Source organism: Lagopus leucura, unplaced genomic scaffold (assembly GCF_019238085.1).
Source record: "Lagopus leucura isolate 7727_CA_CO unplaced genomic scaffold, USGS_WTPT01 Super-Scaffold_100001, whole genome shotgun sequence".
In the NCBI taxonomy this organism is placed as follows: Eukaryota; Metazoa; Chordata; class Aves; order Galliformes; family Phasianidae; genus Lagopus; species Lagopus leucura.
The window spans coordinates 101,841,275-101,855,492 of record NW_024962262.1 but is presented as its reverse complement, the minus strand read 5'-3'; the positions used below and the strand labels follow the sequence as shown (position 1 = coordinate 101,855,492).

Here is a 14,218-nt window from a genome sequence, read left to right as displayed (position 1 = left end):
GTTTTTATTTCCTTTTTCTGGTGCTGACAGATGGCTATATCAAAATGTAAACAGTGTGATCCAGGCTTTCTGCCTCGAAGGAGGATCAGCACCAAGAGAATAGGACTGGGTAGGAACAGCAGGTCCTATAAAAGGAGCAGAGTATTTAAAATGTCCACTTTTGTGTGGTGTTGACTATCAAGCATGTTTGATATTTGTGCATTTTTTCATTTCATTTCCACATCAAACACAAGAATAGCAGGTAAATGCCAAGCCTGTGTGCGCACCTACTTCACATCAGGTGTTGCGGCTCATTACCCTTGGGAAGCTTTCCTCCGTCGTGGGAGGGTAATGAGTTCACCTCCTGGACGTGCATCCTGCAGCATCTGCGGGGAGCAGTTCTTAACAACTGCTGTGTAAGACTGAAGAAAACCTTGCTGCAGAAATAACCTAATTCACGGCAGTTCTGCAGGTGTTCAGTGCCTGCTGATCCCTTTCCTCGCAATCAGTTCAAGAGTCTCTGAATGGAAAGCCATCTGAGGGAGCGAGGAAAGTGTTGGGAAGCCTCTATACCAGAGACTAGAGGCAGCAGCATATGAAATCCACAACCAGGTGGTGTGTGTGGCAGATAAGGTGATCCCTGTGAACTCATGGCTCCATTAGCCTCTGAACTCCTTCCCATGGTTGTATTTGCTAGTGAATCAGTGGCTGGCAAGGATGAATAGTGTGTTCCGCAATTTAATTGTGTAGCGTTCAAATTTGTTTATTTTCAGTGCTGTTATCCCATTAACTCATAGGATTTATTATTTATTCTGATAACTGCTAACATTTTGTACTCAGAATACAAACCTTTTGGAGGAACTGTTTTATATACTTGATGGAGGGTGTTTGTGTGGGTTTTTATATAGAAATAATGCTTATTACCTCAGTGATCTATTCCCTTGAACTCGATAACATGAAGCCTAGCAGTTTCTGTCGGCCAGCTAGACTGGGTGCAATTCCCCTATTACAGATTCACCATCTATAGTTTCAGAAAGCTCTATATATTTTTCACCACAGTGACTGTGGGGTTTTGTGTCTTCCAAGATGAAATGTCATGTGTGTGAGTGTTCTTGGTGTCTGTGTATACAAGACAGAATAGCCTGTGTGCATTAGCAAGATGTTTACTTCAGTCTCGTCTACAGTGTATGTAGCAATAAAAGCACAGTAATGCCAGCTGGATTTAGAGTCCTTTAGTGAAAATGGGAAAACTGGCACTTCTATACTCTGTATAAAACTGTAGACTTTACTACTATGTCTAAGATACTGTTATTCTGAGCAATGTATATGCCTGCATCTGTAACATTTTAAGAATCCATCCTAGTGTAAGACAGAATGTGCACACTGAACTGTGCAAGATGTCGGTAAAGAACAGATTGTATTCTCTATGTATTCTGTTTGCGGTTGAATGATATTCAACAAGATGAACTTAATTCCTTATTTTTACAGCATTTTGTTTCGTAACAAACTGGTGCAGGGCAATCCAGAACAAAATGCCTAAGCAATTTCTGTCACTTTTAGAAAAGGCAAAATTTTGCACAAAACACTAAGTATTAAAGTGCTTTATTGCATTTACAACAACAGATATAAATCTCATATAAGGACTGCTCTACCTCCCATTAGTAGGTCTGGATTCTCGTTCACTGGTGAGCTGTGAATTTTTTTAGGAGAGTCGGTTGAGTAGAGCTAGTTCTGTTTGTTTCTATGGTTCAGAGAGTTGTCTTCCTCCAAAATCAGACTCTTCCATAAGCTACAGAAGAGGAGTGGAACAGTATGGCAACAGCTGGGGACATGGGCTCAAGCCTCCTGAACCAAAGCCTTTTCTTCCCTATCTCTTTGTTCCATCTCTGTTACAGCTCAAGCAGTCTACTGTTACAGTACTACTTCTCTTTACATCTTCTTTGATAGAGAAGCCTACATCTGTGAACAAATAGCTGATGGGCCTCCCTCCTGCTTCACAGTAATAGCACCGCAGTTCAGTGGAAAAGACAGGTTCTTGAGAAGGCAAACAGTGCACAGTCACAGGGTCATGGAGTCCTCACATGGACCCTCAGGGGGTTTTCAAGTTGTAGTTACACTGGAGGCTGTGAACTTTATCAAGTTCATGGGTGAAAAATGAGATGGCTCTTCTAGTCACCAAGGCAAAGCATCCTGCACATGCTGAAAATTGTGCTGTCCAATTGATTAAGCATTCACTTATGTAAATTATTCTCCACCTAGAAATCCAATTGTCCTCAGACTTGGTGAAAAATTGCCATGTGCTTTTCCATGTAAGGAAAAAAAAGTCCAATACAAATTGGCTTAACTTAGCAACAGCTAAAGTCTTTTATTACAGGGATGTGCACCTCCCAGCCAGCAGTTCCTTGCTCTGTGCTGTTGATACCCATTTTGAAGAGATAAAAATGGATTGGTGCCTTCTCCAACTTTGCATTTAGGTATATCTGTCTGGCTGTCAATTGATTCTGCAAGGCTTTATAGAAGTGAGTGTTTCCTGAGATAACATAAATCTGCACAGGCTTTTGAGCCTAAGGGCTTATCTAATCAATTTTGTGTCTGTTGAAGTGTATAGACCTATCTGCGTGATTAAAATAATGTATTAAAAACAGCTGCTTGGTGGGATAGAGTGTGAAACAGTATCAGAACAGGTATTTAACTGAAGCTGGAGTGCAATCTGGTCATTTGGGAAGACTTTCTATGAAAGCAGAGGCAGCTGATGAATATCAGGCAGTTGGAAAAGCTTATATAATGTGTATTGAAAATGAACTGAAGATATATTTGTTATGAACAGAGTGTCAGTCACTCTGTGACTGTTATGAACAGTCTGACTTTGTTGTAGGAGACCAAACTAAGAGGGAGATGATCTGAGCCACACAGAGAAATGTACAGCAAACAGCTGTTTTCCCACAAGGGCAAAAATAGATGATTTCCTATTCATCCGTTTGCAGAAAACAACTTACCACCAGCTGAGAAAACCATTTGTGGTCTCTTCAACAAGGCAGACAATAATTGGAGTATTTCTTAGATTCTCAGATGCTGAAATGAGAGCCTTAATAAACTTTAATAAAGAGTGAGTCAGGACTATAAAATCATCAGTAGAAAAGGCATATGGAAACTATCAACCCTGGCAGAGTTGCTAGTAGAACAGCAAAAGTGTTACAAGCAACAGATACACAACTTATTGTTTTAATGTAAAGGCTCAGATTCTTCAGAATGCCAAAAAAATAAAAATAAAAATAAAAATAAAAATAAAAATAAAAATAAAAATAAAAATAAAAATAAAAATAAGAATAAAAATATCCCTGTCCAAGAAAAACCATAACTAATTTTTCATAAATGTCTCCTATAGTATAGACACTTCTTTGCTGCATTAAAACAAAAACTGCGTCTGTAAAGTAGCAATTTCTAATACTTATAAAGCTCACTTGCACCTTTTCCACAAAAAGTGGCCAGATTTCAGTCTGTCCTGGACTTGGGAATTTTAAGGAAGGCTCCCTAAGGTGCTCATTCAATGCCTCTGTCTGTAGCAACTTCAGGTTATAATTAGCCCTCTAATTACATTCATGACTTACTAAGACATAGCACATAAAAAAGCAGAGTTTTTTCTTGCACTGACCTTGCCTGATGCTACTCACAAATAGAGCTGATGACAAGGGGCACCTTGAGAGCCTCCTTAAAAGCACACGGAAAGTGAGGCATTCTGAAAAAGTCATGAGATGGATTTTTCAAAAATTGAATTCTGTGTTATTGATTATTCCTCTGACGTGGCTGGTTTCCATTCATCCCAAGGTAGGGTTGAAGTTAACTTCAAAGGCACAATTGTACCATAGGTTGTTATTTCTTTTCTTACTATGTGGTCAGCCATCTTCACAGATGCTGTACTGATCAGCAAGGCAGTTTCATTCCCAAAGTGAACTTCTGTGAATTATGAAAGAATGATGTCACTCTACACAGTGACTGAGGTTTGGAGGAAGGACAGCATGGCATTAATGGCATATAATGGACCCTTTTGCCATGTAGAATTAAATGAATGATTCTCCTGCTGGAGCAGAAGCAATATATTGCTCAGAATAGACCTTTACTAGTGTCTATAGGTTGCCTAAGCTTCAATCATGTGCACAAGATGAATTACTTAAAGGTTATTGAGAAACTGTAAAAATCAAATCCTTGGTAAGTTATTTCCATGTTGTCCAAGTTTTGTATTCATATGGAACAGGCTGCCAAGGGAGGTGGTAGAGTCACTCACTGTTCCTGGAGGCGTTCAAGAACTGTGTTGACGTGGTGCTGAGGGACATGGTTTAATGGGCATGATGATTATGGGTTAATAGTTGTACTAGATGATCTTAGAGGTCTTTTCCAGCCTTAGTGATTCTATGAAATGGCAAATTCAATCTTAAGCTAGTAGCCAAGTGGAATGTGCCCAAGCAGAGTAATAGTGAACCCACTGGGACTTTAGCAGACTGCTGATGGGACTGTGCTTGTAAGAGATGTCCTGAAGTTACTGCATGAGTTTGATCAACTTAACATGACTATTGGAGACTTTAAGACTCATATTTTATAGATAGCAGTTCTTGAATCAATTAGAAATAAGCTCAGTATTAGAAATAAGTGTGAGGAATGATTACTGATCTGGTGAAACAAATGATAGCAAGCATGTATTATCTATTCATAGTCAACCTACACAGGTGGTTTACCCAAGCAATGAAGTAATTTATCCTATAGTTTCAAGAAATAAGGAATTTACAGTACAAAGTGGCTGGAGGTAAAGGCAGCAGCATACAAAGTACACCCCAAAATACCATCAAATATTACTGACAATTAGCTCTCACTGTACTTTCATTGCTTCTTTTTCCGTCCAGAGACTGACTCTCTACACAGAAACTTAATAGGAGCCATTTAGAGCCACCTTCTAAATGATCATGTAGTTTATAATCCTTTACATCATAAACCGCATACATCTGTACTACATTCAGAAGAGTCATCTTGATCCATCCAAGGTATGCTTTGTGTCAGATAGGAAGCCTAGGCTGTTTGCTGGTCACACTTGTGTTTAACATGATTTATTTTCCCCAGTAGTCATGCTGAGTAGCAGAGCTTTTTCTTTATTAGTATGGCCCCTGGTATGTCACAGCTTCTATCATAGATCATGTCTTGTTTCTAGTTTGAATTTAACTGGTCTTTGGTTCCGTTGGTCCTCACTTGGCCTTGTTCTGTTAGATTTAAAAGTCCACGTGAATTGCTCATCATTTTTGTCACATTGCTCATCAATCTCATCTTAATAATTTAAAGAGTTGATTTTAATCCTAATATGTGTTTTCTGATTTATTTCTGTATCTTGCCTAGTTACTCATCCTTTCTGGCAGATATTCATTATTGCTCGAACAGCTCGAACACTGAAAAAAACGATCCCACATTTACAGACACTTATTAGTTCCTCATTTACACATGCATAAATTCTTCCTTGCCAAGGAAGTCTTCCTTGCCAAGAGATGAAAGGTCGCAACAAGCTGCCAGTAATACTGTACTGGATGCGGCACCCTTTCTGTGCCTGTGGCTGGAATTTCATATGCCTAGATACATAAATCTGAATTTCTCTGTATTAAACCCAGGTGTGAAAGAGCAAGCAGAGAAGCTGAGTGTGTGTGGTTTGGGGGGGGGGGGAAAGGGAGGAGGGGAATGCTGCTTCTTTCTTGTAATTTACTGTTATGTTAATCCATGCATTTTCTGTAAATTCTCCCAGCAGCACTTTTGCTGATGGACATATTGGATTATACTGAGTTACTAACTGAAGCTTGAGGACTTGTCCATGATCTGATGGTTTGTCTCTGTGGTTATTTGCTTTTCGAAAGCTGTTGATAATTCTTCATCCATGAGAGTGTGCTTTTCATTAAATGTAAAGCCTAGTTTCTCCACTTCTGAAGGGATGTGTTTGCAACTACACTTGTGTTTAACAAGATCTTTATTTCTCAAAACATTACTGACTGACAGAATTTGTGTGTTCATCTATAACTTTGTAAACATTGATCCTCAACCCAAAACACTTCTTTTGCCATTTTTTTCCTCAGAATTGATGTCAGGTTAAGCATTCTGGCTACAGAGAACATCCCTCTGCCTTGGAGTCTGTTCCTTCTCTCGGTAGCTGTTGCAGTCCATCAGAGGCTGACTCTGGAGCCCTGCAAGGGCTGACACAGGGAAACTTCAGACACGCTGCCAGCCATGCACTACACTTGTACCTGTACCAGAAGGATGGGTTGTGATCACTGTAGGATAATACTGAGTAGCATATTGACTTGTTTTATTGACATTCCAGTCCCATGGCATTTTTATGTGTAAGGAGCTCTGTTGGTGCTCTTTTTTTCTGGTGAATAGTGTGAAGAACTTCCTGGTTCTGCTAGTCTTTTAGATCTGATTGAAATTGCTCAGGCTGTTCTCCAGTCCCTTCTTAAAGACCTTCCACCTCCGTTAATGATGCATTGTTGCTTCAAAGTGAGTGCCACTGGGATAAGTACATACTTTTGTAAATCATTCAGCTTTCCTGCTCCTTCACCATCCTCTTTATTTGTCTTTTTCAGCCTTATATCATAAGGGGTCTGGCATTCATGACACCATCTTATTTTAATACATTCAAAAAATATCTTAGTACATTCCCTGATGATCTTTTCCTCCTTGCTTGCCAGGATTTGGTTTTCTTTCTGTTTTCCATTAACATAATGTTTGTGTTTTGCAGCTTTGTTTGATCTGTGTTGGAGTAATGCCCTTTACAGCACACCTTATTTGTATGATGATGACAGTGACATATCATTATCCCTTACTGAGTTTTTACTTTATTGTACACAGCCAAAATCTCTGAACTCATAGTGGGTTTATCATGCATGCAGATCGCATACTATCATTCAGTCCTTTCCTATAGCTTTTCATTGAATTTTCTCTGTCCTCTTGGGTACAGGAATCTGTCATCTGTGGCCTACGCTTGTGTATCACCAGGTCAGATGACCAGTCAGAAAACAACTTTGTTTTGTGTAGTATTGCACTCCAGGTCTAGGAATTCTCCATATACGTCATTTTCCACCTCACTACTGTGGTTTTTGCCCTAATTAGTAGAAACTGCGTGAATGCTCACAGTATTTTTAAAGAGGGGAGAGATGCTATCATTTAAGGCATTTTTCTCCAGAAAAATACACTTTCACAGCCTTCCAGGTGTATTTTTAGATCTTACAGCCATTCCTTAGTTGGTGGATCAGTTGAAGTCTCCTTGGGATGGCACTGAACTGAGACCAAGGCTATTCCAGATGCTTCAGCTGCTGAAGTTACTTTGCAGAAGGACTTTTGCAGACTCTAAGGAACTAACAGTATAATATCATGCTTTGTGCTATACAAATGTCTTGGAATTTCATCATACAGTTGGATTTTAATTTAAAATAGAAAGAGGGAAAAACACTGGAAAAAACAAACAAACAACTTTCTTAATTTAAAAGTAACTTAAGGTTCTTTTGAAACAGTGATGGCAGTCACCTGCCATCTCCCCTAGATTTAGTCAAACTCATTAGTTGGAACATTTTCCAACCAAACATTTGTAAAAACTCAGAATGAAGTGTTCCTCCTTTTCTCCATTAAAATAAAAGTAATTGAAATTAAAAATGGAACTGTGACTTGAAGGTCACGCTTCTAAGCTTGACTTAAAAAATACATTGCACTGAATTTCAACTGACTGGATTTCACATTCAGTTTTCCTAGTAAATCTTTGGTTTCATAAAATTCTATAATTGAGATGTAATGCAGAGGATGTTGCCACTCTATTTATTTTCTCTTATACGTAGATTGCTCCTGTTTATTTCCAGGAAAACTACAACAGATACAAAGAGCACAATAACAGTGATAGAGCACATACTCAGGTACAAAACACTGTTTTTCTACATAGTCATCACCATTAACTATACATTTTTACCAGCAATGAAAAGAAGTCTGCATGCCATGCTCATAAAAATCTGCACTGGTGAAACGAACCACCCACTGCCTCAGTGTGCTCACATCCACAGTTTAGTTTCCATCAGCATTCAGTGAGTGGTGATGAATGTCAGTCGGTGCCATTTTTTCCATGCAGAGGAATTCAGTGACGCACCTTTGCTTCATACATGCTTCCATGTCAGACACCAGTTTGTCAGACTACCTCTCTGCTGCCACCTGTCACATGGCAGCAAAATGTAACGGCATATTGGTGGGAACATTCATACCACTGACATTGGTGTCTGATGTCATGAGCCAACATAATGAAATAGGAGGCATTACTTTCAGAGCAGCCTTCATCTTATGTGCATCCAATTAAGGCAAATGAAAGCTTTTCTGCCGTATTTTCCGTCTTTTATCAAGCATGCTTAAATGATGTGCTGTTCAGTATCAGCTTTGCATTAGTTCAGGACCAGTATTCTAAGGACAAGTGTACACAGAAAGGAGAAGAAAGATCGCAAATGCAGAATGGAGATCAACAGGCTGTACAGCAGTTCTGCCGACTTCCAGCATTAGTCTTTGAGGACTTTTGAGGAAACAAAATATCCCAGTCCCACTTTTACTATGTTCCATGCCCTTCTAACTGACAGTTGTATCAGTCTGGAAAAAAAGATACACAGTGCCAAGTACTGTTGGGCCATCTCTTTATTCCTTTGGAAACCTCTGTGACACAGCACAAACATCTTTTTGGAGCACTGAATCACAGAATCACACAGTAGTTTGGGTTGGAAGGGATCATAAAGATCATCTAGTTCCAAATCCTTGCTCCTGTTCCTGTCAGGGACACCTCCCACTAGTCCAGGTTGCCCAAAGCCCCATCCAACCTGGCCTTTAATACTTGCAGGGAGAAGAGAGAGGACGTCTGTAACTTCTCTGGACCGCTTCCTTTTATGACAGCCAGATATCCTATACTTGTCTCGGTCCCTGAATAAACTCAGTTGTTTCTGAAGTGGTCTCTGCTTCTGTATGAATGTAAATCACCTCCTTCCTACAAATCACTGTGTTTGTCATAATCTTCCTCTGCCTCCTCCCTTGACTTAAATAATCCTGCAGTTTTTCTCTTTTCTTTGAATGGAAGTCAGACTGGCTGTCTAAGAGTTATCATCACTATTTCTGGATGCCTTTGATCTTCTTTTAATTTTATTCTTCTCTTATGATCAAGTTACTGGAACTAAATGCATTTTCCAAGGAAAACTGTACTATTAATGTATATACTGGCACCATATTCTCCGTATCATTTTCTTTCTCATTCCATCATAATATTTTGTTTGCCTTCTCAACTGCATAATATATTGGGTGCCTAAAGTAATGAATGGGTTTGTGTCTAGAGTGGTTACAGTTAATTTGAATTTCAATAAGGATCATGAATAGCTTAAATTCTTACTTTAATATATGGCGCATTGCATTTGTCACATGTGCAGGTTGCTCTAAAAGTAACACCTATTTATTTACACAGAAACTACAATACATACAAAAAGCATTATGACACTGGGGAAAAAAAAAAGGAGAGAGAGAGAAAGCAGCTGAATTAAATGCTGAGATATACAATAAAAAGTAGAGCATGTTAATAAAGATAGACCCATAGACAGATGGGAAGGAATGAAGAAAATAAAAAACCCTATTGATCCAGGGAACATTTCCTTTACAGAATTTTATGAGTGGCTCTTCCAGGAGTGCCATGCACGTGTTTCCTTCTGATACTTGACTACTGACAGATGTCAAATCCATATACCATGACCACTGGGTTAGTGACAGCTGAGACTTCAAGCACTTACGGATATTGCAGTGACTAAAAATCTGAAATGAGGGAAAAACAGATCCTCAGAAATTCAAAGTGAGAGGGAGAACTCACCACTTTCAGTACAAATACAAATCATAGCTGGTACATGGGCACTAGTTAAAGACCTGCTACGGTTCAGGCAGAGTAAATGAAAACTCATGTATGGACACTGACATTTATTTAAGAATTAACAAAAGTTGAGCAGTGGGAGGAAGTAGCAGGCTGGGAGAGTTTGGAGAAGGGTCAATGGAGCAGTTTTTGTACAAAAAGCAGCAAAGCTGGAGAGGATTCATGAGCCAGGGAAAGATCTAACAAAGGCTTGTAAAATCCTGGGTGATGTGGAAAAGGTGACTTGTGAATAAAGGTCACTGCAGCAGCAGTACTCATTCAGGGCTAGTGTAGGTCAGCAAAGTGCTGCAGTAATGTGTGAAACTAATACTGATTTGAAATGAGAAGAAATATGGCATTTAGCTCAATAAAAGAACTCAAATCTGGTCTGGATACCAGTATTAGAGGAGTTACTCTGGGGTAGCTGCTAGAGCCTGCAGAGAAATGCAGATTTCCTGAGTCATCAGGTGCTTGGGTCCCATCCTGCACATTAACATTTGGACATACTTCTAACATGAACACATAAAGCTGAAATGGTATTGCCAGCCACATCCTGTGTGGCTTTGTTTATTCCAGACTCTTTCAGACTGGAATTAATAGAAACAGTGAGAAGAGACAAGGGTATTTCTGCAGCTCTGGAGATTTTACTTTGAGATAGGAGGGTCCCAAGGAGAAAAAGAGAAAAAGGAGACAATTTAGTAAAATTGACAAGAATTAATGAGGTGATTCTGTTCCTCTGTTCCTTTTCTTTTTCCAGGTGAAAGCACTTCAGCAAAACAGTTTTTTCTGTTCTATGGTTATGGGGTGAGGAGGACTCTGCCTTCCTAGACAAATTTATTTCATTTTGTTACTTTTTTTTTTTTTTTTGCATTTTGCTATCCAAGATTGAATGCTTGTGTAGCCACAGATAAGAGAGGGAGTACTGGACTTATAATCCATTGAAGGCACTAAAGCAAGAACAGCAACTGTACCACAGTGCTTTAGGGACAGATGACATCCAGGTGCCTTCAGAGTCACACCAGCTAATCTCTACAGAGAAATTGTCTAACTGGGAGCATCCATTAAATAAGGGAAAAAAGCTGATAAGTGAAGAAGGCAGCAACTAATTCCTGAAGACTGGAGAAGTACCTATTGTGTGGATGAATTGTCTCACAGTTGTTTGTTGCTGTTTCTTTCATCTACTTGTCAGGCTATTGGGATCATCAAATTTTCAGCTGCAGTTGTTTCTGGGATTAACTGCTTTTGTCCACAGCATGTGACAGTTTAAGGCATGAAAATTACAGAAGTCAACATGCGGGGACGGGCAGAATGTGATTATCTGAAACTGCATGACAGTGGGACAGAAACCAAAACTATGAACTGCCCAGGCCTGCTATGTAGTGAGTTATTTCGATTTATTGGTTTTTATGCAAGTGCATAAAATCCCATTTGAAAATCCCATTAGGCTTGGGATTTTCAAATCAAAAGATGAGTTTGAATTGTTTCCCAAGTATTTCTGCTTCTGAGTGATTAATCATTCAGAGATGAACAGTGCCAACTGTAGAAAATAGTTTGCAAGAGAAGGACAAGAAGGATGGATGACCAAAACAGTCACTTCTGCCACATTTCTGCCCCTCGAAGGAGAGATGAAGGCTTGGGGAAGGTGGTAGGAAGGGACAAAAGAGGAATGCCAGAAGGCTGAGAGGTGTAGCAGCTGGTGAGCAGTGTTGCAGTGGGTGCAATCCATCCTATGGGCTACAACACCTTGTGCAGTCTACAAGGTTTGCACAGGCTTTGTGTGTACATGTGAGGTCTATGAGAGAAATTCTGCTGCTGTTGTAATGAAGTGGGTTTCTCAAGAAATTAGGAGCTGCAGTAAAGTGATTATTTCCAGTTTTGTTCCCATATCTGATCTGTCTGTGTTGTGAAAAACAGGCATTTACAATGTCTCTGTATCCCTCTCTAGGTTCTGAAGCACCTGCGCCACTTAAATTTCACCAGTAACATGGGGGAGCAAGTGGACTTTGATGAGTTTGGAGACCTGGTAGGGAATTACTCAATAATCAACTGGCATCTCTCTCCAGAGGATGGCTCAGTCGTCTTTGAGGAGGTTGGGCACTACAATGTGTATGCCAAGAAAGGGGAGAGGCTCTTTATCAATGAAAACAAAATCCTGTGGAGTGGATTCTCAAAGGAGGTAAGTGCTGAAATACTCAAAGCATCATTTAACAAGTTGCATCAATCTGAAATTTGAACGGACTTTGCACAATCCTCATGCTGTTGCACTGCAACTCATTAAAAGACCTATTCATCTCATCGTATACCTATTCTCTGCCCTAGTCCATCACATCCTCAATATACACTTCTGGATTGGCTGGCAGATCAGATAACTGCAGCAGCCAGATTTGCCTAGCAAATTTACACCATCAGCTGAGCCTTACCTTTGCAGTACCTTTTCTAACAGAGTACTTTTTTAGTTTGTTTGTTTGTTTCCCCACACTTGAACTGAGTAATTATGTTTTCTGCATTCCTCCAGCAGTGCAATATCCCTATTCTCTGTCCTAAACTATTAAAATGCAGCTATGTTGCTGAGTTTCATGCCAGAAAATGTAAATTTTGTGATAGCAGGGGGGATTGTAATCTCTATGTCTATTGTAGCTTGTTTTGTTTTGTTTTTCAGTTTATAGAATTTAAATTTCTTCCACATAACAGCTTTGCTCAAAGGCAGAGTAGCCAGTACTCTACTAATTGGAGTTTTCTGAGTTTCAGTCTTCCTCAAAAAAGATTAAATATAACTAACTTTAACTTTTTAACACAGGAACTGTAGCATTGGCCAGAGTTGAAGGGGAAAAAAAAAAGAGTTAAAGAGTAGGTAAAACAGATGGATTTGTTCTGGCAGAAATTGATGAAATTTCCCACAAAATACTTAAAAAGGCAGCCAAAGCAATCTCAATAGTACTAGCAATTTGTCTTTGAGAAATATGGAGGACGGGTGATGTCTCAAAGGATTAGAGGAAGATAAATCGTGATATCTGCTTTTTAAAGCAAATATTGGAGAGCTAAGGGAATTACACACAATTAAGCTGAGCTTCAGTAATCCAAAAGACTTGATAAAAACAAACATTAAACAGTTTATAAATAGTTAGAGGATAATGAAATGATAAGAAAAAGCCAACCTGGATTTGTCAAGATGAAATCATGTAAAACCAATTTAATTTTCCTCTTTGGCAATACAATCAGCCTCGTAGATAACAGAGAAACAGCACACAACTTCAGCTGGGTTTTTGATTCAGCCCTGCTCAAACTCATCACTGATAGCCTAGGAAAAGACAGGACAGGCGATATCCTTTGATTTATGTACAACCTGTGGAAAGCTGTCTCAGGCAGAAGGTGTTGGCAATTTGCTGCAGTGCTTTAAGTGGGGAGCTGCCAGGATTTTCCCTGGATATGCATCTGCCCAATTAATTATGCACTCCTGATTACCAGCTTAGAATTAGTGTTCCCCAAATGCTGCAGCCATGCACTTAGCGACATACAAATCAGGGTACTCTGCTGGCAATGCAAAATATGTGTTTAGCTCACATTCTCATGCCTATGCACGCCTGTGCAACCACTCACTGCCAGGGTGTGTCTGTGCCCACGTGGGCTCACTCACACACAGCATGAGCTGCAGGCCAGCAGGTAACACAGTTGGTCACTGCGGCAGCAAAAGCCTGGAAGCCTGGGTAACCACTCCGGTGAAAGTGAGGTGGGGGGCCTTATAAGTCCTCTCCATGGGCTTTGACATGGAGAACCTAAGTTGTGCTTCATGTAGACATGTTCTTTTCTGGATCTGCATGCACGTGCTGATCTGCATCTTCAGATGCTTGGTGTTCTAAGACTAAGGTCTTTCTCTCTTTTATATGAAAACTCATCTTGTACTGTTAATTTACCTTATTTTTCTTTCTAGGCCAGAGAGGGCCTTTGGGACTGAAAGAGGAAGTGGCTTCAAGGAACAGTTCTAAGTCCCGTAAATCATTAGCACTCAACAGACTATGGGAAAGGGGATCAGCAGTCAGAGTCCATCATCTCCGCAGTTGATTTAAGTTCCTGCCATAGACATGAACTTTTCTTTCAGTCACCTAAGGACTGTTTTCTGGTGTGTGTCTCAAGAGTCACATGTCATTTTGCAGTGCCACAACATGGTTGAGATTAGAGAGCTCTGCTGATCTTCCCTACCATTCCTTGATGCAATCCTTCAAATGTGTTATTACTGCAGGGGGTTGAGGGAAGTCTGTTGTGCAAGATCTTCAGTGGACAGAAGAGGGGAGTGTCTGAGGCTCTCCACTTTGC

At 39.9% G+C, this 14,218-nt stretch overlaps 1 protein-coding gene across 1 annotated transcript in view; it reads left to right on the top strand.

The window, feature by feature from the left end:
- CASR (calcium sensing receptor) overlaps positions 1-14,218 on the top strand; it is a 71,245-nt gene that overhangs the window by 50,746 nt on the left and 6,281 nt on the right. Inside the window, exon 5 of the mRNA XM_042867355.1 lies at positions 11,853-12,083. Coding sequence (XP_042723289.1) covers positions 11,853-12,083 — 231 coding nt within the window. The remainder of the gene's footprint in view (positions 1-11,852; positions 12,084-14,218) is intronic.